The 26,655-nt window shown below is 41.3% G+C and overlaps 1 protein-coding gene across 6 annotated transcripts; it reads right to left on the bottom strand.

The window, feature by feature from the left end:
• Positions 1-24,820, bottom strand: SAP130 (Sin3A associated protein 130). 6 transcript variants are annotated; one of them, XM_060241920.1, is made up of 21 exons: positions 24,647-24,820; positions 21,705-21,822; positions 21,324-21,559; positions 18,903-19,061; positions 18,586-18,697; positions 16,734-16,858; positions 15,698-15,822; positions 13,729-13,879; positions 12,895-12,985; positions 10,939-11,043; positions 10,184-10,325; positions 9,188-9,306; positions 7,451-7,741; positions 6,450-6,624; positions 6,109-6,213; positions 4,707-5,065; positions 3,320-3,568; positions 2,863-2,988; positions 2,554-2,657; positions 1,605-1,718; positions 1-943 (listed from the first exon to the last, which is right to left on the bottom strand). In XM_060241920.1, the coding sequence occupies exons 2-21, from the start codon at positions 21,820-21,822 to the stop codon at positions 785-787; spliced, it is 3,165 nt and encodes a 1,054-aa protein (XP_060097903.1). In that variant the 5' UTR covers positions 24,647-24,820; the 3' UTR covers positions 1-784. The 6 variants fall into 6 exon arrangements, with proteins under 6 accessions (XP_060097903.1, XP_060097905.1, XP_060097904.1 ...); XM_060241922.1 differs by having other exon boundaries at positions 3,320-3,565; XM_060241921.1 differs by having other exon boundaries at positions 3,320-3,565; positions 21,324-21,562; positions 24,647-24,808.
• Between the last annotated feature and the right edge of the window lie 1,835 nt (positions 24,821-26,655).

Genomic DNA, 26,655 nt, shown 5'->3' with positions numbered 1-26,655 from the left:
TATTATACAAAATCCTCCAAATCTTTAATGTTTTCAGGATGCTATGTAGTACAGTTGTACGTAACACAAGAAACAGCATCACACCAGCTACAGGAAATACTGAGCTGTATGAGTACTTTGAAAACAATTATATCCCAGAGCACCGACATGGTCACACACACACACACTCCACAACACTACAAATCACTTTGAAATGTTTTTTTTTTAAAAAATTGACAGCTAGAAGACTTCAGAACCACTTAAGATTCTAAATATAGCTGAACTGCCTGTGCAGCAGCACTGCTTTATGAAGGCTGCTCCAGCCAACTGCAAGGTCAAAAGGAGCAAGAACTGAGTGGGTTAGATGGAAGTAGTGTCATCCCCCCTCCCCCCAAGTTTTTCAGCACTTATAACAGATGTATGGTTCTTGAGGTCTGTTGCAGGAATCTGTTGTACAAATCTGTGAAATTTTCTGCTAAAACTGTAAGATGGAAGGAGGAGAGCTGTCTACCACATTTGCGTCAATGGTTCCAATTAGTAGGCACTGGCACATCAAGAGGGCTAAACAAAATGTGATTGTGAAGAATTTAAACAGGGACGAGCCTGAGAAAAATCTTTGTTCCTTTGATAGGTCATCAACAATCCCTTAAGGTCATTGGGCTCCACACATCCATCTTTTGTCTTTCTCTGAAACTCGTCCTTTTTTTACTCAAAATGTAGCTCTCTAAAATAAAACCCCAAACAAATGAGCCTTAACACTGTTCTGTACAATCTTTTTGTTTCCAGAGTCCTTCTACCTTTGGCTCTAGACCTTCTCTTTTCTTTTCAATTTGGACACTTTCTTGACAGATCCATTCTTGTTGAGAAGTTTCAGAACACGCTCTTTGTGGTCCAAGACCTTTAGCATGGATTCTCGGGCCTCATTAATTTGATCCATTACAAGCTTACATCTTTGCATATTCCCCTGAAATACAAATAACACTAACATTAAAAAGTTGAAAACTTTAAAGACATAAAAGCTATCTGAGTGATAATTCTTCAAATACCAGAAGGACTATGATTTTAAGAATTTTAAAGCAAATAAGCCAGAGTCCATTATGACTTACTCCACCCACCACCCCAGCACATTGTCTGCCTTTCAAAATGAACAGTGATGTTAAGCTTTAAGGATACAGGACTGACCACTGCAATGCATTTGCAGTTTCTCATTATTAAAATGATGTAATTAAATAATGGGATTACACTAATCTTCCATCATTTATTATGCACTTATATATTCTGGCTGCATTATATCTATGAAGTAATTAAAACTGAGTTTGTGGACTGGCTTCCAAAACACAAATGAATGTGTGCATGTGTAAGCGGGAGACATTTCTGAATATTAAATGTTTGCTTATATTTTGACTGGTATATGGAGCCTTTCATTTTTATTCTTAATTATTCATCTTTTTAAAGGGCAGCATGTTTATCACTAGGATACTATTTTGAGTGGGTACACAGTATGTTCAGTTTAGTTTAACCTTTCCTTCGTTCTTATAATTCTTTGTCCACACAATTTAGACTGAAAATAATTTAATCCAAGTAAAGGCTAAAGTAAATTGACAAAGTAAGTTACAGTCCCCTACCTGTATCAGTTCATTTATTCGATGCAAGTCATCATCAGTTGCTGCCTTTTTCTTGGGAATGATCCCTTCTTGAAGGGAGGTGAGTCGTTCATATACATCATGTTCCAGGTTAGTCTGCAAGATATTAGAATTTGGCAAGAACACCCAGTGTTTTCAACATGTTTCATAATAAAGGCTAAATGAAGAATAGAAATTCCATTTCCTTTCTGGTTTGTGTGTCAATTATTTTTCATAACAATATTTTTCTTACATCTAAAATATGGAGTTCTCTTAAACATACTTCACAATGAAGCAGGACTGTCCTATCCCTGGATGGGGAAACACTGATTCCAGCCTATGCTGTCTAGAGACAAACTAAAGGACAGCCAACCCTTGATCCAAGCCTGTGAAAGAAGTTCCCTGAAATTCTCAGTATTCTTATCATTAGCTCTTATGCCTGGATCAAAACAACCACCATCAGTACAAAGACTTCAGCTTCTTTTCATGAACCCAGTATTCCTAATACTGAACTGTAATGTCACTGTTCTGTAGTATTTCTCTAGGAATGGCTTGGGGAGCTTGGTGCTAGAATTCAAAGCACCTACCTCACCCCCACCTGAAATAGAAGCATCCAGGAATGTGTAGTAGTGCTGCCTCCTCAGGTCAGCGGCACCATCCCAGACACTTCTTCAGACCTGTGCACCAGAGGGAGGGATTTGCCAGTTTTGAGCATCTGTATAAAATGTATCAGCTCTTATGCCTGGATCAAAACCTCCATCCACACAAATGTCAGGTTCATTTGCTCAGTTGCAACTTGACAACACTTAATAGAAAATGTAGTCCCAGTAATCAACCTGGTGGTCATATATTTAAAAAATATACCACTATATCTCTTTTGAAGAGACTTGCTGGGCTAAAGTTTCTCTTGCTTTCCCATGTTATACAAAATTAGCACGATTCTTCCACTTACCAGCTGCAGCAATTGTGCTGCACAAAGATGGACCTTCCACCCCTGTGCACGACAGGATACACCCTTCTGATTGGCTATCTCTTGAAGCATTGCCTTCTTCTCTTCTAGAAAGTCAAAGATGATGAATTAAAGACAAGGAAACCAGTCATGATACCATAACACAGTGAATAGCATATAGCTATTCATGCATAGTGCATCTGATGCCTGAACCACTGGAAGAAAGTATTTAGACATGTCTTCAAATTATATTGAATAGTATAACATGACAGTTTATAGAACCACATGAAACGCAGTGGTTAGAAAAAATACCTTTCACCCGGACATCACTGTATCGTTGAAAGTGATGATATGCAGCTTTCCATGGGTTCCGGTAATGACGCAGCAGTGTTATGGGGGGTCTTGGACGAACAGGCACATACCTGACACCTTCTTCATCTAAGGAAGGTTAAAAAAAAAACCCTATTCAAATGTCCTAAAGACACACAAATATAACCTGAACAAGATATTAGCTCAGTTTTAGTACAAACAGTGCAATTGTATGCAGTTATTCTAGTCTAAACTCACTGAAATCAATTGGTTTAGGCTGGAGAAACTACACTTTCTTGAGTTCAAGTATACAATGTTACTAAACAATGAGATTTAGAAAAAGCCTACTCGTTTTTTTAAGCAGGATTCCTTGTTCAGTTGCTAAACTATTTTCAGTGGACAGCTATGTGTTAGAAAACACCAAAGAAGGAACATTTTGCACCAGAAGAGCAGTAATCACCTATATATTCTTTTGGTGGTGACTTGCGCTTTTCTGCCTTTACCAGCAGATTTTTAGTAGTGGATTTCTCATCATCTGTGCTATTGGTCTCCATCATGTCCCCTTCCTCTGTAGAAATGACATGCTGCTGTTTCCGCGGTTTTTTCCTTGGGGAGGCACCAGGTGGCAAGTCACTTGAGGGCATTGAAAGGTTGTTGGTCAGCAGTGCAAGAGATGGAGACACAGTATTTGTAGTCAGAGGAGGAACTGCTGAAAAGGACGAAAAGAAGATATATGTGTGCAAGATAAATTTAAAAGTACTGTAGTCCCCCTCTTCTCTCTTCCAATCAGTGCAATGAAACAGGTTATGTGTTTCCCACAAGTGCAAACTGCCATGGTGGTGCCTTTCCAAGGACAGTATTTTGTTTAAGGAAGGGAATGCTTTGTTGTGGGGGTTTTTCTCACTGGAAGATCTTAGCCTTATATGTATCTAACTTCTAATATTCTTCTAAATGGTTTATTTGAAAAGTTATATCCATTTTTGTTCCTGACAGAAACAATCTGTCTCTATTTACATCAGGCACATTGAAGAAGGCTAAAACAACGTTTTGTTTTAGGAAAGTTTACCACAGTGGAGTTTTGGAATCCCTTTGGTTGATGATTGTTTTAATTCTCAAGAATGTTGTTTTGATTCTCAAAGACGTTTTTTAAGAGAAGAAAAGATTGGATTTATACCCTGCCCTTTACTACCCAAAGGAGTCTCAAAGCACGTCCTTTCCCTTCCCCTCCCCACAACAGACACCCTGTGAGGTAGGTGCGGCTGAGAGAGCTCTATCAGAACTGCTCTTGAGCAGAACTTGTGCTGACCCAAGGTCACATCAGCAAGCATATGTGGAGGACTGGGGAATCAAACCCAGTTCTTCCAGATAAGAGTTTATGCACTTAACCACTATACCAAACTGGCTCTTGAAAAAAAATGCATCAAAAATTAACTGCTGTAACAAAGGGAAAAGTTCCTTTTGTGAAAAAAGATACTGAAATTAAGACTCAATTCCATTTTTGTTGCAAGGCTCCATATTTGCTTTCTTAGTACTGACTGCATAATACACTAAATATATATACATCTGCGTATAACAACGCATCCTTCTAGCCAGTTCAATGAAGCCATTTTTACTGTAATTTCAGTCACATGCAAAGCCCAAATGCATTTCAATACTCAGCCATGGTTCAAGATTATGAACCTATGCACAGAGATCAAACAGAAAACTGACGTTTAAAAATGCATTCAAAATTAAGCAAGCAGAAAACTGTTTGCTTATCGTTCCATTGTTATAACTAAATTGCAGGAGATTATGATTTTGTAACCAAATCAGGTATCTTCTTTGTGACCACTATGACAGCAAGCTACCTGAGACTGGTCGCATTATGTCCATAGGTTCCACTTCCTCTTTGATGTTTATCTCTGATACAACAGGACCGAGTACTGTGGAGAGAACACCACCTATAGTCGATGGAGGTGGAGGAGGAGCCACCATTGTTGTAGAAGTGGGTGGAGCAGCTGGAACAGTTCCTGGAATGGTAGACAGTGCTGCTGGGGGCTGTGATGGGGGACTAGCTGCTGTGATAATTGTTGGAATGGCAGGTGGCGGCTGCTGAGAAGTAGGGACTGCAATCGGAGGCTGTTCATTGCTCTGAATTGATACTGCCTCCACAGGCACAGTTACTGGAGTAGCCATGGACACATGAATTTCTGGTTTGGGTTTGGCACTAAGTAAACAAAACAAAGGAAAGGGAAATCAGTTTTAGGATTATCTGCAGTGATACTACTACAGCATTAAATAAATGTTGAAGTTAGTCTCCAGAAGTCCTATTTTGCTTTCATTTGCACAAATGTGAATTGAGTCAATAGATGCAGACTGAGATGTTCAAGTTTATGAAATCTGACTTTATCCCTGCTCTTTTTTTGTTTAACAAATTCTTTTTAGACCTTGGTAATATATCCCCCCCAGCTGATTATCTTACTGATTACTTCTGCTTTCCAAAAATGTAGCGTGACTGCTTACCTAATATATCTAATAGCTTCACCCCTGTTATTAAACCATATAATCTGATGGGGGTGGGGGATGCAAAAGCCAGATCTGAATCTGGAATAAAGTATGCAAAATGTGAATTAAGTATTCTTTTAGTAACTGTGTGAAAGTGTACCTGGGTACAGAATTTTGGGATAGCGGATAATGGTATTTTTAATGGTACCTTGAGGAACAGACAAAAATCTTATGGATATCCTAGTCACTGTAACAAAAACTGGAAAACACTTATATAGATGGTTTTATCACATGAGCAGGATCACAATGACTGTAAAGTGAATGTGAGTTTTAGTTAAGAGTGCTGAAATAATCTTAACTGTTATCACTAACACACACACACACACACATTTGGTTCTAAGCTTTTAGCAGAAATTATCTAAACATTCTTAAGTTTGGCACTATTAAGTTGTTGCCTCTTTCTGGGTTTTTACAAGACAATCAAGAATCTCAGCAAAGGTACCAACATCTGAGTTAATGACTGTATTAAATAATTTGTAGTATCCTTGTTGTGGCTGTTCAGATTCTGAGGATGTGCACCTCATTTCTGTAAAGGTGAGGGAAATATTTCCATCATCAGCATCATTTTGACTGAAAAAATTGCCATCTCCACAAAAAACTGATAATGCTGCAGTAAGAAAGAACACACTTTCCTCCTCTCCTAGAAACTAAAATTCCAGCAACTTTGATTTTCCCCCCACATCTTATTTTGTTGTGAAGTCTTACCTGGCTGGTCTCGGTGATCCAGATGCACTTCTCATAGAGCTCTCTACTCGAGTACCAGTGACTTCAGGTGGCTGAGGAGGAATGAGACTCTTCCTAACTGCCAGCCTGCAAAATTAAATGCAAATAACCATGCAATGTTTTACCAGTGGATTAATATTTCCATTTGTTGTAGATGGAAATGATCCTATTGTAATTCCTTAAAAGTGGAACTATTGAGGAGTATTTTCCCCAAGGAGTTTGAAAACAGTGATTTTACTATTTAGTCTCTAGCTGTTCTAGGTATTCTGCTAAGGAGGCAGAAGATACCAGATTCCTAAATGAAATTTGTAGATGACTCTCACCCATCTGTTGTGGGCTTTTTCCGGAGAATGCTTGGGCGAGGGGATGAACCTTGGGCTGGTGAGCTAGAACTGGCACTCTGGCTGTGGGTTTGCACCACAGTTGTTGAAGCTGGAGCAGTGTTGAAAGTATTGCTGATTGGATTAGCCACAATGGTGGCTCCATCTGCCAGGACCACTGAAGAGGAGAAAAAAAGGGCATAAAGAGAAGCTTAGGGTGTCAGCAGAACACTATAAAGATAAATGAAAAGCTGTAGTCACTATAAGAAAATGATTGAGTGTTAGTCCACTCTATGGGTTGGATCCAGACTAAACTTTCCAAAGGTTGAATGGAACTTTCCTGGCTTCCTCCTGCCATCCCCACACTGCAGCCCTGTGTTCATCATGAAATGCTGCTCCTGAGACAGGGAATCCTGAGAAATGACATGGGAGTGAAGCCTCTGAAGCAGGAAAGAGGAATCAGTGGAAACTGCCACATTAGTCTGGATCTAACCTTATGCTTCCTCCACAAATTCCATGTGTAATGTATTTAAGGCTGCAATCCTAAAAAAATATTTTGGAATTTAGCTCCATTGAACAAAATAAGACTTACTTCTGAACAGACTTATTTAGGATTGCTCCCATAGTCATTTAATGTGCCATAACTAAAAGAGCCACAAATCTAATCTTGGTTAGGGATGGCAGAAGCTCTCTGCTCAGTAAGAGGCTGCTGCCCCATGATCCAAGATTTTGTGGGTTTCTAGAGAATTATCTGCCAGATTAAATAAAAATGTGCCAATTATTATGGATGTTTATAATTGATCACTGAAATTGCAAAAGTCTTGTTACTGAAAGCCTAATCCTTTGCATGTTTAATCAGAAGTAAATCCCACTGACTTTCAAGTAAGCATTTACAGAAAAGCAGTCTTAGCATCCTTTAACCATTATATAACAAATAAGAACCCTAAGACAGAGTGTTCTGGTTTCTTTAGCATCATAGAATGAAAATACCACTGGCTAGTTACCTGGTGTCTTTGTTTCAGTTTGTGGCTGCTGGGCACCCATTGGTGCAGTCTGAAGACCCTGTGTAACGATTGGTGCAGTGGGATGTAGCCCCTGGGTTCCTATTGCTGTTGACTGTATTCCTTGTGCCGGCTGTATACCCTGTGCACCAATTGGTGCAGACTGAATGCCCTGGATATGACGAGCATGAGAGGCATCCACAGTCATCAGCTGCATGGGATTGAGGTGGACTGTGGAGGCTACTCCTACACCAGTCTGAGCTGTGATGGCAGAGTTGGGAGCCTGAGCTGAAACTGGGAACAACAAACAGACGCAATTATTTTGCGGCAGAAAACCACTTAGTATCCTTATTGTCAAGCAGGATATATTTTTACAAGATATATTTATGTAATGAAGGTATATTTTATTTACACATCTGTAAGTGCTCCTAAAAGGGCCAAAAATATTAAGATTTGTAAGTCAACTGTTCTAGTTTCAATTTATATAGCAGCACCAATGTATGCTTTATATGCATAAAGCCACATTATAACCACCAATCATTGAGCACTAAAATACAGCAGCAAAGAGATATACTGTGTTCTGCCACTGCTTTTTCCAAGTAAAACTATGGCTGACTCTCATCCTGGGCGTAGCTATCAGTTTTTCAGATAAGATGAAGCAGCTCAGAAATGGTTCATTTAGGAGCTACATTAATGGCTTTGAAAGGAGATGTTAAAACCAGTAGATATTGATTTAGTGCACCAAAGATTATGAACATGAGCTCAGACCTGAAACGTTCCCATATTCAAATCTCATTTCAATTGGGAATTTACTGGGTTATCCCGGGTGTTATAGGGATAAGAATGCTGGACTACAGGATTACTGCAAGAATGGCTGAAATGATGCAGGTGAGATACATTGAGTGCTTAGAAAATGCACTTATATATGGACTTAAAACCAATGCACTTCTGGATTTTGACAGCTTCAGTATTCATCACCTGATACTCTGTTCATATATACAGAATTGAGTTCACTCTGAACTGTAAGGCAGTAGCTTTGATCCCCATTATGTTTTTTGTTGATGAAAGGCATTTTCTCCAGTGCAAGCAAGTATGGGGAAGCACTTTTTGCTGATTTCCCTTGTTGTGCTACAGCCTCTCATTCACCCACCATATTGCAATGGAGGGGGGGGGTGTCAGTCAATCAGGGAGTTCTCTTCTGCAGTGTGAACAGGCTTCCCTTGCACAGGATCCAAGTTTGTGTAATTGCCATATTACAGCTCTTTTTTGCAATAGTTAATTTCAACCAGAGATTTTATATGTATGGAAGCTACGTCATTTAGACTTTGCTTAAGCCCCTAATGAATAATTTTCCATACATTTTCAGATTCTATACTCATACTTGAGTGCGTTTTATTCAGCATTCCATTCAATGGCATGTGTGCCCCAATGCATTCATACAAGTTTTTCTTCATTTCTAAATGTTACTGCTCATACATCAATGTCAAAATCAATACATTATTTAACATAAAAGTATACCAACAGCACTGTAACAGATTCAGAAATTACACCTACTACTTCAAATACTAGCTGATACACATTTGTTACACATAGTAGAAATGACTTCCTTTATTATAAAATGAGAGTAGACATCGCCAGTTAGTTCTCAGAAATATTTAAGTATACACTCGCTGTATTTGATACTATGCCTGTTAACTGCCAAAAATATTTCTATGCATTATAATCACTTATGGTGCTTACCAGGATATTGGCGGATGGTGGACACAGAGCTGGTAATAGGTGTGTAAGTGTGAGCAGCCAAAGGGTAAGAAGGTGGGTATGTTGGTAAAAAGTACTGGAATTGAACAGGAACTGACTGCCTATAAAAGGGAAGAGGTGTCAGACTTAGCATTGCAATGACAGTTACTGAAGCTGTGACAATGATGGTTAAAATTTTGTCATAAGGCACGCTATCATGCTGGCTTGCTTTCTCCGGAGACCACCATGGGTTTTTTTGCCATATGATCTCTACTTAGGTCACTAGAAACAGCTTCCAGCTTAGTACAGTGCAAGCAAAACAACAAACCCATGGAGAAAAATGGACATGTTGCCAGGCTTCCATGTGCTCTATACCACCAGTACTGATACTGATCAGTAGACAATGCTGGTAATTTTATTTAAATTTAATCTTGAATAGTAGTCTCGGCTAACAAACATATCAATGACCTGGGCACATGCCCAAATAGAACAGTGTCTATTCATCCCTGAGTAATGCATCTCCTTTCCCTTCACTTTTTACAGCTGTGCAAGACTGCAGGATGACTCAAGTTCAGTATTCAGCACTGTTTACTCTTCAGAAAGTTCTTTGCTGGAAAGGCCATCACAGAACAATGAGCTAAGGATCTGAAAGCACCCACTGTCCATAGCTTGAAAAACAGGAAGCATTTATTGTGGCTTCGTTACTCAGATGTCTTTTCAGCCAGGTAGTTTAGGAATCACAAGTGGTTCTTACTAGAAATGAGCAGAAACGTAACTTTTAAGTGCTGCACAGTGCAACCCTATGTACTTACTGCAGTCTAAGCCCATGAAAATTAATGGGTTTCACTTAGTAACTGTGCACAGTATTGCACTGCAAATTAACTGCAGGAATCAAGATGTTTAATCCTATTTACACAGCTGTCCTCACACAGGACACACTTGTTTTATGGTCAAAAATTAACAAGTACCAATCCTGTGTATGAAAATGTATTCAGTTACCTGTTGTCATTTCTAGTTTCCACTGCGACTGGATTTGGAGATGCACGGTGTCCTGATATAGGAATGAGATTGCTCCTCTCTGCAGTATAATCGGATTGAATGCGAGGAGAAGTGTGTGTGATTTGCTGAGGGACCACTTTAGCTGCACAGTGAGAAAGGATACCACAATTATTCACAAACTCAGGCAAGGAACACAAGATGTTCTAAGTTGTTTAATGTTTTGTTTCATAAAAGCTCAAGTCACAGAAGTCTGTATTTGAAAACCCAGGGATGTTGATGGAAAGAAGTAATGATAATGTGTGCACATCTTGAGCAATGCTGTTATTTAAAGTATATTTGTGTCACTTTGTCTGACAACATGCCTTCAAGGTAGTTCACAATAAGACTGATAGCACTTGGATAGGGGTCAGTTATGCAAACTGTCTTCTCCTCAGTTCTCTTGCTTCAGCCACTGCTCTTAAATGGTTCCATGCCTCATAGGAAATGAAGAAAATCCACTATAAAGTCCTACAAAGCAACTACATATGGGGCTTTACCATTCCAAACCCTTCCTCAAAATTGTCTTTAAAGCACCTATTATCAGTAATCAGTAGTAAAATCAAGCAGACCACATTGCAGTCTGCCAGCTTGCTGCTCCCAATATGAGCAGCCTTTTCGTGCTTCATTTGCTGTCATGTGAAGATCTCCCAACTCATATTGTCCTCACCATTCAATAAAATGTGCAATAAAGAATAGTTCTGAACCAGTGCTCTTACCAACTGGTATGTTTGAGGTTGTCACGGCAGTTGCATGGGAAGAATGTGAAGGCATAGTCACAGTGACAATCGTATTTGTAGGCGCTTGGGTATGAGGGACGGAACCTGGCATTCAGAAAGAGATACAGTAAAAACTTTGTTAACCAGCATCTGATTATGAACATATGAAGCTGCCTTATACTGAATCAGACCCTTGGTCCATCCAAGTCAGTATTGTCTACTCAGACTGGCAGCGGCTCTCCAGCTTCTCAAGCTGAGGTTTTTCACACCTACTTGCTTGGACCCTTTTTTAGTTGGAGATGCCAGGGATTGAACCTGGGACCTTCTGCTTCCCAAGCAGATGCTCTACCACTGAGCCACCGTCCCTCCCCTGTTATCCTGAACACTCTACTAATTGGTACCACCCAATAGCTCCTCCCCCTCAGCCACCATCTGCTTACATTTTGGAATATATGAATGCACCATGCCAGCTGGCTGGTTTGGTCAGCTGGTGCTACCAGTTACATTATTTGACAGTGACTCATTTCCCCTCAGGTTTCCTCAAGCTGTCAGGAGCTAGCTCTGTTGGGAGGCCTCCCAGGCCTGTTCATTGCATAAGATGGCTCTGTAGCTCAGTCCAAGAAGAGGAAGGCTCCTGTCAGATTATCATCATGTTGTTCCCAATGGTGTGTGGAGTCTGAAGTCTGCACCCTGGACTTATAACCATCTCCCAGTGTATGCCCAGCTAGATGGGACTGGTTGTGGGATGGCCAGTAGAAAAAGAGCCATTGATCCCTTTGCTAGTCCCCATTTCAGTCATAGGCAGGGGAACACTGCTCAGTTCCCCTAGGATGAGCTCACTGCCACCATGAGGGAGAGGCTTGGCAGTGCTTTTATCCGCCGCATAGCTCCATTTGTCTGTCAAGCCTGACAGGGCAACTGGGGCCAATGGGGAGGCCAGAGCTACCTCAGTAAGAGGGAAGGCAGAGTGTGTTCTAATACTGGTAGAAATCAAGTAAAGCAACTAAAGAAGGGGAGTGGAGTTTCCTGCTTTGAGCAGGAAGCAGTCCCTGATACAGCACCCTATAATGCAGGAGTATGGTCACTATGGATTTCTTTGGGTAGAGATTAGTGCAGAATAACAAGCTTGGACATTTAATTAACCAGCAGACCCATTCTCCATGTGTTTTGAACAACAAAGCTTTTATTGTACATACGGTTAAATCTTTCTTGGCATCTGTGTCCTTAACAGACAGAAAATGACAATCACACTCATTTAAATTTCTATGCAGTAGATTTCTAATCCTTCTAAGAGCCCATGGCAGTACCCCCACAAGAGCTATCTTTCTGACAAGATAGCTCAGTTATAACAATTTGGCACCTACTTGATGTGTTTCTGGCTTGCTTCCTGACTCCTTCCTCTTCTCTTTTCAAGAATCTTCCTTCACTGTTCACACTCCCTCCTTTCTATTATTCCATTTGTCATCTTTTATAGTCCTTACTTTGCCTTTCTCCATTTTTCTCTCTGTACTTAGCACCCACCTCATGCCATTTCTTCAAATGGCCTTAAAATGTGCTAAAGGGATCATGGAAGAGACTGGGGTCTTGGCAACTTGAATTAGCAGTAGTGGTTGGTTGTGGAAGCCAAGCCCCCTGTTTAGGCCAGAGAAACCCTCCTCCACTAGGGTTGTGAATTGTCTGGAGAGAAAAAGAAGCACCCTGTGCCTTTAAACAGAGCCTCAGTGGGCTGCTATTTATCAAATGTTGCTGTTTACTTCTGTGCCATGAAATACTTCAGATGACTGCACACCAAACCTCTATTAAAGGGACAGGTCACTTTTCTCCTATGACCCACTTTCCTAGCTCCTTTAACATCAGAATATTACCAAACCCCCACTGCAATAAAATCCTTTCTGCATGGACTTACTGACTCTAGAAACACTGACTTCAAGTTAATTTTCCTATTAGATTACTCACCAGCTGTGGTTGCTGAAGGAATGGTATTGGTTGCTAAAATAGGTGCCACAGTTGCTGCTGCCACAGGTGTTCCAGTACTAAAAATGGTTTTCTATAAGGAAAACAAAGTTTGATTTTAGTAATCCATTGCTCATATGCTTTGTACTGACTTGTTATAACATTTTGCTTTGTTCTAAATGGAAAGTGTAGTTGCTGGGTCTTACTCCATGTTCCCATGCCCAACCTGCAAAGCCAAGTCAGGTAGCTTTAGCAAGCTTGGTTGAGGACAACTCTCTATTTCCAGTGAATAGGCACCATGGATGAAGCACAGGCTGCTGCAACAAACTTTTATTCAGTAACTTTACCCTGGCACTCCCCTTACATCAGGCCAGCTTCAGTTCCTTTCCTAGCCTGCACTCTTATAGCCACCTCTCCTGTTCTCAGACACATGTTGCTCCTGTCTTCCACCGCTCAACTCTTCTTCGCGGTCATTCTTGAATCCTCCCTCAGCCTGGGAATTCTGGATGGAGCCCTCAACTACACTATGCTCTTCAAGTTCTCCACCCTAGAGGCATGCCCTCCCCTGACCTAGCAACTCTAGTTCCTAGCAGCCGGCTTCTTCCCATCTGGTGCCCTTCTGGCCATGCCCATGCTACCAGTCTACTTCTCTCAGCTGGGCTCCTTTGTGCAGCCCTTAAAGGTGCCTTGCTCTTTTCCCAGTCCTCGGTGCCACAGAAAATACTTGCCAAGTCCAGTACAACACTCTATTCAACATACAGCTTTAAGATTTTATAGCAAAAGTCAAGAGACAATGTGAGGGAAGAAGCTGCATTAATTTTGCTTGTACTGATTTACCTGAGCCATGGTGTGGAGCTGCTGTTTTTGTGTTCCTATGGCTGGATGGGATGGTAAGGTAATTCTGGTTGCAGTGTCCCGTGGCTGTGCAGGGCGTTGAATACCGATAGGTGCAGTAGGTGGGTGCTGTTGAATTGACAATGTTGGCCGACTAGAAAAAAAAAACACCTGAGGTTTTTTTTCTGAAGCTACTCAAGCCAGGCTGCATTCAGACGTCACTTTTAACCATATTAAATTGCAATAGCAATGGCTGTGGAGACAGTGGCTCATGAGATCCCCCCTTTGTTCACTAATACACAGAGGATCCTAATACAAATGGTGTTCCTTCACTCAGGTTTATTTAGCCACTGACATATGGTTCTTGCCACCTGGACCTGACACTTCGGCCAACTCATTTCCTAACATCCCTCTCACATCTGTGCATTCTCTCCCCACCCCCACTTTCTCATTCTCTTTCCTAACTCTGCTCCAACACTTACTTTCTCTCTTCCAGCTTCTTTTCATTTGCCATTCCCTTCCTGGTTTCTCATCTCTCTCATCTCATCTTCCAAAAGCCTGCTATCCTCCTTCCTTCTGCCCTGTCCAAAGCCCTCTACCACACTCTCACCCATTCCTCCTATTGCTGCCTCTGCCCTCAATCAGCTCCTCCCAGTGTTGCTGCAGGATCCTGCCACAACAAGGCTGGAGTGAGCAGTAGCATGCTTGCCCAATCACATAGATGACACACAGGTGTGATCTAGGGGACATAATTTACTGCTCCTCCTTGCTCACTGCACAACATGGCTCCCTGGATGCCATCTCTGCTGCTGGATGAGGATGTGGGGCCTCTGTTTTGTCAGGTGACTACAGATCTATATGAACCCATGTTGTTGTCAGGTTTGTTTGTTGCCATGTTGTCTCACTCCTCCCTCTTTGCATAGAATGGAGAATTATGATCCCAGCATCAAGCTGAGTTTGCGAAGTCACAGTGTAAGGTTGCCTGGAAGTAATACCCGAATGCAGCCTCAGTGAATTAATAATGAAAAAGAGGTCAGAATGCAATTTAGCTTTATCTCCTTGTGTATGATATGAATTAGTACACCAACAGTAAATGCAGCAGTTAACTTTTGGAAGGCCATTATACACTATATGGCTACCATGCTGAAAAGTGCTTATCTGATCTGCATGGGAAGCTGCTACATACCCAAAATAGCTGCCTCACAAGCAGCCTTGAAAAAAGTGTCTCCAAGCAGTGGCCATGTATTCAGTGGTCCTCAGCTGCACAACTACATGTGTCTTTTTTTATACTCTTAATCAGGGATGGGCACGAACTACTTACAAACCCAAGTTTGTGATGAACTAGGCCAGTTTGCTGGTCCACAAATCGCAATTCAGCCAATCATGTTGTTTGCTACCTGCCCATGAACTGCCATGTTTTTTGCAGTGGTTCATTCATTTCATAAGTTTATTATTACTTTAAATTTCTATCCCGCCCTCTCCGCAAGCGGACTCAAGGCGGCTGAAAGCATTCATATTCACAAGTTAAAACCAATAAAACAATTACAATTTAAGATTTTAAAAACATTTAGTGGCGCTGTATCACTACAATATAAGCGAGTTCTTCTTTTCTGACGGTGATCACCTAGTACTCTATATGATGTCGGGTGGCAGTTCTCTCCCGGTTAGATATCAAAGGCCTGTCGGAACAGTTCAGTCTTACAGGCCCTGCGGAAGGTGGAAAGATCCCACAAGGACCTTATGGCCTCCAAGAGAGCATTCCACAATTCTGTGGAAGTCTCTTTAAATGCATTCGAAGTCTCTTTAAATGCCTTCTCTTTACTAAAAGGATTTAAAAATGCTTTCTTCCCCCATGGAAGCTTTCTCCCAGCTCATGAACCAATGAACCACGAACCTCCATTTTCTCCGTTTGTGCCCATCCCTACACTTAATACATATAAAGAGTATTTAGGCTACTTTCTGTGGTGGTTACCTGAGACTAGATTCTGTAGCATGTGTTGTTGTAGTTGTAATAACTGGGGATTGAGCTCTTGTGGCTGAGACTGTGGCTACTACTGCAGGGGGGATGGTGCTTGCAGTTGTCACAGCGTTTCGGGACTATCAATGCAAGAAAAAAATGATTATCATCATAGATTAGTTAACAATAGAGCTATCAGCCAATTAAAGATTTTTAAAAGTAAGAACTTCAGATTTTAAAAGATTTAAAATGCTCTCTATCTATATAAAAACTTAATAAAGGCAACTTTAGGTGATTAGGGTTTGTAGAATCTTTTGGGATCAAGTGCCGTGTTCTACTGGAGAAAGTTTTCCTTCCAGACGTTTCGTTCTCAGCTGCGGAGAACATCCTCAGTGGCGTTGCAGCCGGAGCAGGCGCTCTGACCTTCTTGGCTGCTGTGCATTGAGTGGGGCCAGGGCTGCTGGAGAGCTGCTATTTCTGGGCTAGAAATAGCAGCCAAGAAGGTCAGAGCGCCTGCTCCGGCTGCAACGCCACTGAGGATGTTCTCCGCAGCTGAGAATGAAATATCTGGAAGGAACACTTTCTCCAGTAGAACACGGCACTTGATCCCGAAAGATTCTACAAACCCTAATGATGTTAACAGCCGTGAAAACCTGAAATCTTTGACAGCTTTAGGTGAATTTTATCTCTTGTAATTGTGAGCTAATCTGCGTCTGACACAGTTTATTCACTAACATATAGGCCTGTTTTGTAAAGAAAAATATTCCAATTCCAAGACAGTATTTTGTAAACAAGTGAAACAAAAAGCACTAAGCCATGTTTTTAGAAATAGAAGACTCTTAAAAGGAAAATGTAAACTGGAAGATCTCCTTTTGTTTTTCTGTTTATCTCTGTTATCCCCACAGCTAGGTCCACAACTCGGAAATAAGTGGGCTTGGTTTGCATTAATTCTGCAGGATTACACTGTAAATCTTCTGGCTGATATCCTACTGGAGGGGATTGAAAATATTCAGCAACAATCTAACTACAACACTCTACAATTGACACCTGCCTGGATTGGTTGATGAATAATGTGCTGAACTGCTGGTTGAGCTGTGGCTGTATTTGGCAACTGTGAAGCTGGCCTCAGGACTGTTGTTACTTTAGAACTGGACATCACAGCAGCAGCTGCTGCACCTGAAGAAAGAAACCCAAGCACACATAACTAAAATATAGAGTTAGGTGATCCACTTTTAACAAAACGTTAAATGACTGCTATTTGATACAAAAGATGACTAACAGAGGAAGTAGAACCATTAGTAATGCCACTAATCCAAGTAGTTTATGTAAATATCAAAATCAGGCAACAACATCAGACAGAGCCAGTATTCTGAGGATATGGGATTGTATTCCAACTTCTCCCAGCTCCTTTCAGAATCATGGTTTCAATTGTAGTTTAGTGTAGTATCTTAACTACATTAAAACTAATTAGAGTACCTTTCAAAACAGAGGCCAATGAGGAAACTGTGGTCAAGAGAAAACTGAGTAGCTGCAATTACAACCAACACTAAAGTTAACAGTGGCTAAAGTTACTAGAGGGAAATGGGTACTCTAAAAGGCAGGGTTTGAAAGTGTATATGATCCCACACCAAATCCTGGTTATAAACAATTTTTATTAGTAACATATGGTAGCAAAACTATATATCTTAAAACTTAAAAAATAAAAATTTGTCTACCCCATATCTTACTTTTCCCCCATCCCTCCCCCCGTTACTTGACCCCCACCAGTGTTATTTACTTAAGGAAAAACAAATATTAAAGGTACCCTTAACTATTAAAGAACCAAAAGTTATACTCTTATTTTAAAAACTTAATCATTATCAAAGATTGTCCAGTGTCCCTTTATTTTCCATTTTTTCTACGTATCTTCTGAACTTCTTCCACTCCAACTTAAAAAGTTCTAAATCATAGTCTCTTAATATTCTTGTTAATTTGTCCATTTCACTCCATGACATAACTTTTATAATCCAGTCCCATTTCTCTGGTATTTTTTCTTGCTTCCACAACTGCGTATACAATGTCCTAGCAGCTGAGAGCAAGTACCAGATTAAAGTTCTATCTTCTTTTGGAAATTTTTCCATTTGTAATCCCAACAGAAAAGTCTCTGCAACTCTGTTAAACTCATATCCCAAGATATTAGACATCTCTTGCTGGATCATCTGCCAAAACGTTTTAGCTCTTTCACAAGTCCACCACATATGGTAGAAAGAACCTTCATGCTTTTTACATTTCCAACACCTGTCTGGCATCTTGTTATTCATATTTGCTAATTTTTTAGGAGTCATATACCATCTATACATCACCTTAAAACTGTTTTCTTTAATACTTTGACATGTTGCGAGTTTCATAGAGTTCTTCCACAAATATTCCCAAGATTCCATCTTTATTTATTTACACTGATTGCCCATTTTATCATTTGAGATTTCACTACTTCATCTTCTGTAGACCATTGTAAAAGTAATTTATATACTTTTGAAATTAGTTTCTCATTGTCTCCAAGCAGAACTTTTTCCATTTCTGTTTATTCTTTCCTTATTCCTTCAGTTTTGATGTCATTCTCCACCAAGCTTTTTATTTGTTGCATTTGAAACCAATCATATTTATGATTCAATTCTTCAGCAGTATTCAGTTCTATTTTCCCAATCCCACACCAAATCCTAAAAGCATGTTTCTGTTTTTCAGTGAATTCATGCTAGTATACAGTAAGTCTAACTACACCCTAATAGTTGACAGTTGAAAATGCAAACAGTGACATCAAGAGTTAAGTCTGCTCTAGCTGTTCCACCACAAGAAGTATTAGTCACAGTTCATAATGTATTACTCCAGGACCATTCTTCCAGAGAAAATATCATTACAATCCATACCTCGAGGCAAGTGAGAGGCTCCAATGTGTAGAGGGGGCCCAGGAGCACTACTTCGAATGATTGACATTTGAACATTGGTTGCCATGATATGATGCAAATTGCTGGGATGTCCCTGAAAGCAAGAGGTTCATATTAGATGACTTTCTAGAGTTAATTCATGGGGAAAACATGCACAGAAAAAGTACAATTAATATATATATATATAAAATACATGATGGTATGTTAAATATGCATTATATGCATTTCAGACTAATTTTCTTTTCCTTCAAGCGGCCTTAACAAGAAACCATGTACTTTAACAGAATAAAAGAGATAACCTGTTGACCACTGATTGTTGCTACAGGAATAGCAGAGGCTTGCGGAATGCTGCTCTCCATTGTTACAGTAACCTGCCCAGGGACTTTGGTAGGACCTGACAGAGTAGAGGGCGGAGCTGGTGCAATGGGACGGCTAGGTATGGTGGGCTTCAGAGGAGGCTGCAAAGAACAGAGAAATATGGTTGCTATTTGTGCTTTGTGACATAGAAATAAGAAGTTAACAGTACAAGTATGAACTGGTTATCTCATGGGGAAGGAATCTGTAGAGCAATTCAGTGGTAACCACTGTCTGAGTCATTAAATATTACATTTTTGTAAATAAGATTCCTCAGTAGAGGAATTATTTAAAGAAAGAACCTTTGCAGGAAACAACAGTGATCTTATCGCTACAGTACAAAGGGCTTTTTGTCAACCTTGAATATATTTTGCTTTTATGACATATGAAGAAAAAATGGGCTGCATCCAGCAATGTACCAACAGAACAAAAAGGAAACAAAATGCCAGATGATATTTCATAGATTTAATATAAAAAGTCTCTAAGCGTTTTGCTGTCAGGCTCCATCAGGGGGAATCAGAACATTAATCTACACAGCCTTGGAAATTGCTAGAATCAAGATCATATTGAAGAAGGAAAATCTAACATCTACCATCTGGCAGGCTACAAATTTCAATAATATGTGTCAAGCCCAGATTTTTCATAAAAGTAGATTTATTATATACAAACCATAACTATTTTTGAGCTCATGTTCTGTTTTTAAATGTTGCTGCATTCTTACACATACCTAAGAGTAGCTATATTGAACTCATTTAAACTATACACATTTAAGCCTGTTTGACGTAGTGGTTAAGTGTGCGGACTCTTATCTGGGAGAACCGGGTTTGATTCCCCACTCCTCCGCTTGCACCTGCTAGCATGGCCTTGGATCAGCCATAGCTCTGGCAAAGGTTGTCCTTAAAAGGACAGCTGCTGTGAGAGCTCTCTCAGCCCCACCCAGAGCCAGTTTGGTGTAGTGGTTAATTGTGCGGACTCTTATCTGGGAGAACCGGGTTTGATTCCCCACTCCTTCATTTACAGTTGCTGTGGACAGCTCCAGCACTAGGTGAATGCTCTGATTCCCCTCGACAAAGACTGCAGAGTGAAACATGCAGAGACTTTGTACAATAATAAATAAGTCAACTATCACGTGGCTTTTTTCCTTTTTGTTCTGTTGGCTTTTATTTTGTGCCATAATAGCCTATGTCACAATTTCTCCTGTGTATTAAATAAAAATGGATCTGGAATTCATTAAGGTGAAACTGTGGAAAACCAGTTGTTTGACTGTTCTGTAAGAGGAATGACATCCTGTGTTTGGGAAGCTGAACCTCCTGTCAGACATGGTGCTTGCAACCAGATTGTCTCTGACTGACTTCATTGCCATGCACATAATATAAATGAGATAATAAAAGGACAAGGTTACAAAGTTATAGAAGACTTATTGTTTTCTCCTGGCAGTTCTTATGTCTGTTTGGAGAAGGTAATGATGGGAAGGCAGACGGGGACACTAAAGCACTCTTAGCTGTATATAGTCTACCCCTGCACTCAAAGTACAGTGTGTCAGCTAAAAACCAGCATGGAGATGAATGGAACACAGCCTTACAAATATCCACAAACTTTATTAGTGCCTATTAAATACTTCACTTATTTGTTGCAAATCAACAGCCTTAAAGGAGGGGGGAAAGAGAACAGATTTAACTACCTTCAAGTTTACAAACGCTCCCATGCCTGGAGGTGACTGTTAATCAGATCAGTTGAGTGACTATTTGAAAGCTTAGGCCAAATGAAGTTACAGACTTCATGCTGTCTCTGGGTCGCAAGCGGGCAATCCATGCCTTAACAGGTCTTAAAGTTTAGAGGGATCTGTCACCCTGTTTATATTCTCATTTAACGACAAAAAAGTTTATTTCCTTTATATGCTTGTAGAAAGAATCCCAAAATTTTAACTGTAATAAATGAACCAACCAATATTTTGCAGTTTACTAAATATCTGGCTTTCTAAAGGAAAGCAGACTTCTAATCTGGGACTCAACTGGACTGAATTAACAGTATGTTATGGAAGTTGAGTAACTTTACAGTGAGAAAAATTAACATTTACAGTAGTACCAGCTATTTTGATTTAATATTTATACTAACCCATTCTATTTGTTGAACTATTTTCAAATGAAAAGCCTTAACCAATGTTAAGGTTTTAAAAAACTGAAATATATTCAACCTGCCCTGTCCCAAGGACTACAGCAAGTGATGCCACCTGGACACTTAATTACTAAAATGAAGAGAAAACAACATTCAGGCTTAAAACTTGGCTAAACAAATTTCTCAACTGCCAATGGCATTAGTGTTATTAAGTCCTCTGTTTTCTAATATGAGATATGAGGTATCATTACCTTCATAAGTCCTTCAGAAAAAGAAAGTGGCACTGCTGGAGCCAAATGTGCTGGAGGAGCTGTCACTGTAACTGGTGCACCAGACTGCACTGTGTGGTGTTGAGTCAACATCTGCACTTGTGGATATGGACGCACAACAACAGTTTCCTGCTTCTCTTCACGAGACTGCAGTGAACCACCCGGCACCATGTGATCTCTGGGAGGAACTTCTAATTCTCGACTGGGTTCATCACTTACTACTGAGAAGAAGAAAAATGAAACAATGAAGACATTAAAAAGGCTAAGATGCACAATCTGATTTCAATGGGTATTTACTTCCAGGACAGCATGTGCAGTTTTACAAACTTGGTAGGACAACTGTGAATTCAATAATTACCTTACCTGTAGTTGTTGGGTTTATCATTCCAGTAGATCCACTGGTGGAGATTGGAGGAGGAGCTGGTCCTAAACTTGTGGGAGGAGCTCCTGAACGGGAAAACTGTTGAGAACTCATGTTCATCTGTGAAGCATACAAAGAATTATAGATCGTTCATATGATCACTGTCTTGAATACTTTTGTTGAAGAATAATCCTAATGAATTCAGTTGGACTAGTCTTTAATGTTTTTAGACTGTGGCTACCAACAAAGGACAAGGAAATTTTCTCCTTAGCCAGACTCTGAATGTAACCCTTAAGAAGATGAAGATATTGGATTTATATCCTGCCCTCCACTCCGAAGAGTCTCAGAGCGGCTCACAATCTCCTTTACCTTCCTCCTCCACAACAGACACCCTGTGAGGTGGGTGGGGCTGGAGAGGGCTCTCACAGCAGCTGCCCTTTCAAGGACAACCTCTGCCAGAGCTATGGCTGACCCAAGGCCATGCTAGCAGGTGCAAGTGGAGGAGTGGGGAATCAAACCCGGTTCTCCCAGGTAAGAGTCCACACACTTAACCACTACATCAAGCAGGCTTAAATGTATATAGTTTAAATGAGTTCAATATAGCTACTCTTAGGTGTGTGTAAGAATGCAGCAACGTTTAAAAACAGAACATGGGTTCAATGGTTTGTATATAATAAATCTACTTTTATGAAAAATCTGGGCTTGACACATATTATTGAAATTTGTAGCCTGCCAGATGGTAGATGTTAGATTTTCCTTCTTCAATATGATCTTGATTCTAGCAATTTCCAAGGCTGTGTCAATCCCATGACTTAATATCAAAGTTAGCAATATTAGTTGATAGTAATTATTAATCTTGGTACTTATGTCAGTCTAACACTGAAATATTAGCATACAAGAGTTTAATCACATGCTACAAACTACAAATTTAATCACCACACATAATCAACAAATACACAAAAGGTAATGGATATTAGGAATTACTTGTGTAGATTATATGGTATTTTGTATATGGCTAGAACTCAGACACAGTGTACGCTTAAGTCAATTAGATTTTTTTTTTTGCTGAACTTATTTCCCAGTTTTCTACATAGCATGGCATCATCATACTGTATTCCAGAGCAAATGAGGCTGAGATACTTATAAACTCTTAATTGAGAGCTTGCACAATTGTTCATGATGACAAATGCAGTGGAGCAAAACACTACTGTCACAGAAATATAAAAGGAAGCAGGAAGATCCCTCTGATTCTGTGTAACAACAGCTTAAGCTTCTGGAATTCTGTACTTATGAACATACAAAGCTGCCTTATACTGAAACTGACTGTTGGTCTGTATAGTCCAACACTGTATACCCTTCACAGACACATATGTTTGTCACGTGAGAGATCCACAGCCAATACTGTTTTTCTGTTTACACAGTCTGATTGTGAGGTTACACTAGCTGCTGCAACACAGACGTTTGTGGTGCTGCTACAGTAGCATATTTTACTAGGCAAAATGGTACTTGTCACCAGAAAGCTGTAAAATGTCTTAAAAACTGGGGGGGGGGGGAACCTTTGCCTCTTCAGCCCTTTGGCTCCCATGCACTGGGTTAGAAGCAGCTGCAATTCCACTATGTTCCTCCTCCTCTCCTTTTTTGCAATCTGCAGCCACTTGAGCTGCGCAGCTAAACCATGCAAAAACCTTAGGAGTTCTCATTAAGCAATACTGATGATTTATGCGACACTAGCATCGAGACTGAGATTCTATATAACCTCTGTTTAAGCATAGTGGAAATCACCCGGTTGCCAGCGGAACCAGAAAAAGGGGTATGTTGCCTTCTGACTGAGCTGATCTTGCCTCTGATTTCAAGGTCAAGTTAACTATTAGTGGTAGTGACTTGTGATCACATAAAAACTGTATACAAATACCCGTTCCCAGATGTTTCCTACCCATCCACTGTTCTTATCCTGTTTTCTGTAATACCCCTTTATGGCACACGGATGTAAAACCCAGGTTCAGTTTTGGAATTTTTCATCCAAATCCCTCAGCTAGATAATTCGCGTTCCCATTAAGCACTAGGTAGTAGAATGCAGGAAATCTTCCGCACCACAATGAACTCTTCAAACGATTTCGGTACCTGCAGAGAGCGAAATCGAGAGAGCAAAATCACGTTCTCTCTCGGATCCTCTCCCGGCATAACACCAGGGCGCCCTCCGGGGTTGTGAGCAAAAGGGCGACCCCCGCCCCATCGAGCCTATGAGGGTTTTAGACCGTTCCCTGCAATGACTGCGCTAACCCAGCCCCATCAATTCTCAGCGGTTTCGCTTCCCCGACGACCGAGCCCAGAGGGGCTGAATGCCGCATCCCGAGAAGCCCGCAAGGGCCACAAGAAGAACGCCCAGCCAGAAGCTGCAGAGGAAGCAATTGACGGGAGCGGGGCATGCAGGGGCTCCCGAGTCTCCTCCCCCTTCGCCTGCTTTGAAAGGCCGGGCTCTTCTCTTCGCACATGCTCCGCCTATGAGATTCTGCGTCAAGCCACCGCCTTTTTTCCCAGCCAGCCAATGGGAAGATTTCCTCATTCCAACATGGGCCAACTCTAGACGGAGTAAAGCACCATCTACTGACCAATGGAAAAGCCAGGAAAGGTTATGCCTAGCTACCAATAGGGAGACAAGTCACGACTTATCAGGAGTAGGCAGAACCCGCCTCCTTTCCCTCCCTGATCACTATGTGAAACAGACGCGCAGGGCCGGGGACCCGGATGTTCAGCAAGCATAAAAAAGCGGCGGCGTCTTTCTTCCCCCCCCTCCCCCCCTTTAAGCCCCGCGCAGCTGTTGCGAACATGAAGGGAAGAGTCGCTCTACTTAGGATAGTCTCTGCAGCCGCTTGGCTTGAAGGAGCTACGGATCTCTCTGGAATCCCGCTTTCAGGACGAGCCCTTCCCTCATCCACCGAGTTACCTGCAGCCCAGGGTGCGGCGTAGACTTTCGGAAAAGGCCCACCCACTTCTTGCGCTGACACTGAGGGGGCTCAGTCGGGAGTGTTGCTTCCGCTGCCGCAGCAAAGCACCCCTTCCCCCCTTCAGATTGATTGGGTCTGACGAATCCTGCCCACTGTGGCGATACTTTCGCCTCACTGTGCACGGCGATTGGCTAAAGGGTTTGATGCGAAGAGCTTCCTGGGAGTTGTAGTTCGAGATCCGAACATCGTAGAAGTTAGTGTCGCGAGAGGTTAGCGAACATAAGAGGCATGGGATTGGCTGTCATGGAACAGGCGGAGCGATCGTTTCCCCACCTTCCCATCTCCTGAAACTAGGATTGGTTGGTTTTCTCTGGAGCTTTGCTGTATTGAGGACGCGAAGCTCGGAATGATGGCGGGAAAAGCCTTCAACTTGAGAACTGTCAGCCTTTACATAAAGGCGTTGCATGACCGAATTGACCCGAAACTGCTTTAACGAAAGAAAAATCTGTTATACGTCCTGAGTAAAGCCTCTCTGTTTGCTTTAGTAGGAAGTTTCGTCGTGCCTGTTGCTGCCATCTCAGTCTCTTAATATTTTGTATTGTTTTGCTACTGAACAAACAAGTTTTCACACAACGTTCTGTCTGGGAAAGGAAGATGTCACTTTGAAAAAGGCTTCGACAACAAGGACAACTATTTAAAAAATCCCAAAGGAAAGGATAATGGGGGTGGGGAGGAAGGCACCAGAAATCTTAAGGATATAATCAACAGTCGTGGGTCTCTGCGCAAAACGCAGTACTGTTTGTTAAACGCACATACAGAAAACCAAACCCTTTTGCTCTGAACAGGTAGCTTCATTTCACTGTCTTGGTGGGAGGAATTGATTGCTGTGCATGTGGATGGCTCTGTGTGTGCTGTGCTGTGTAGGCACAGATGGCTTTTTTTCTGTTTAGATTTGGGTTGCCAAATGTGCACAGGGGTCTAATTAAACCTAGAGTCCCAGAATGGTAAGCTGCAGTCCAAACTCTGCTCACGACCTGAGTTCGATCCCCGTGAAAGTTGGGTTCAGGTAGCCGGCTCAAGGTTGACTCAACCTTCCAAAGTTGGTAAAATGAGTGCCCAGCTTGCTGGGGGTAAAGTGTAGATTACTGGAGAAAGTAATGGCAAACTACCCCGTTAAAAGGTCTGCCATGAAAACATCATGATGTGACGTCACCCCAGATTCAGAAATGACTGGTGCTTGCACAGGGGACTACCTTTAACTTTAGTTCAGGTGGAAGGCTGCTAAAGCCAATAAACAAACACTAATCTTATGCCACCATAAAGGCTAACCATTTTTTTCCCATTTCAGAAGAAAAGCATTGTAGAAGTACATACAATACAAAGAGGATTGATAGATGGTGGTGGTGATGAAAGAGAGAGAAATACTGTACTTAGGTAGATGCTGCAGGAAGGGGAGGAGATAGAAAGCTGAAGTCAGATCAGTTCCCCTACAGAAAATGGCTGCCTTGAGGTCCATACTCTATAACACAACCATGCCAGGCCAGAAAAACACAAACATGACACCACAAGCACAAGCTGATACTAAATGCTCTCTCTCTCTCTCGGCTTGAGTTCGTGAACGAAGATTTAAGAAGGGTGCAGTAGTCCACGTCTGCTGCAGGCTTGCTGGTGGCTGACAAGACCAATGCGGGACAGGCAGATCCGGCCACAGTGGCTGCAGGGAAAAGTCTGATTTGGGGTTGGTGCTGTAGCAGTGCGATTCTTCCTCAATCTCCTTTTGTCCTCAAGACCAGCTATACGTGTGTTCTCAACTAAATGCTACAAGGCTGAATATGATGGGAAAAGGCAGCAACAATGCACTGCAAACAGAAGGAATGCTCAGCTTCATCATCTGTGACAGTTGTCGTACCCCCCTGTAGCCCCAATTATTATTACTTCTCTCCATTCTGGGCCTGTTTCAGGATTTTGAGCTACCACAGCCATAGGGACATACACGCACATTCACTCA

This window comes from Heteronotia binoei, chromosome 6 (genome assembly GCF_032191835.1).
Source record: "Heteronotia binoei isolate CCM8104 ecotype False Entrance Well chromosome 6, APGP_CSIRO_Hbin_v1, whole genome shotgun sequence".
Lineage (NCBI taxonomy): Eukaryota > Metazoa > Chordata > Lepidosauria > Squamata > Gekkonidae > Heteronotia > Heteronotia binoei.
The sequence above is the reverse complement of the archived record's forward strand: the minus strand, read 5'-3'. Positions and strand labels throughout refer to the sequence as shown.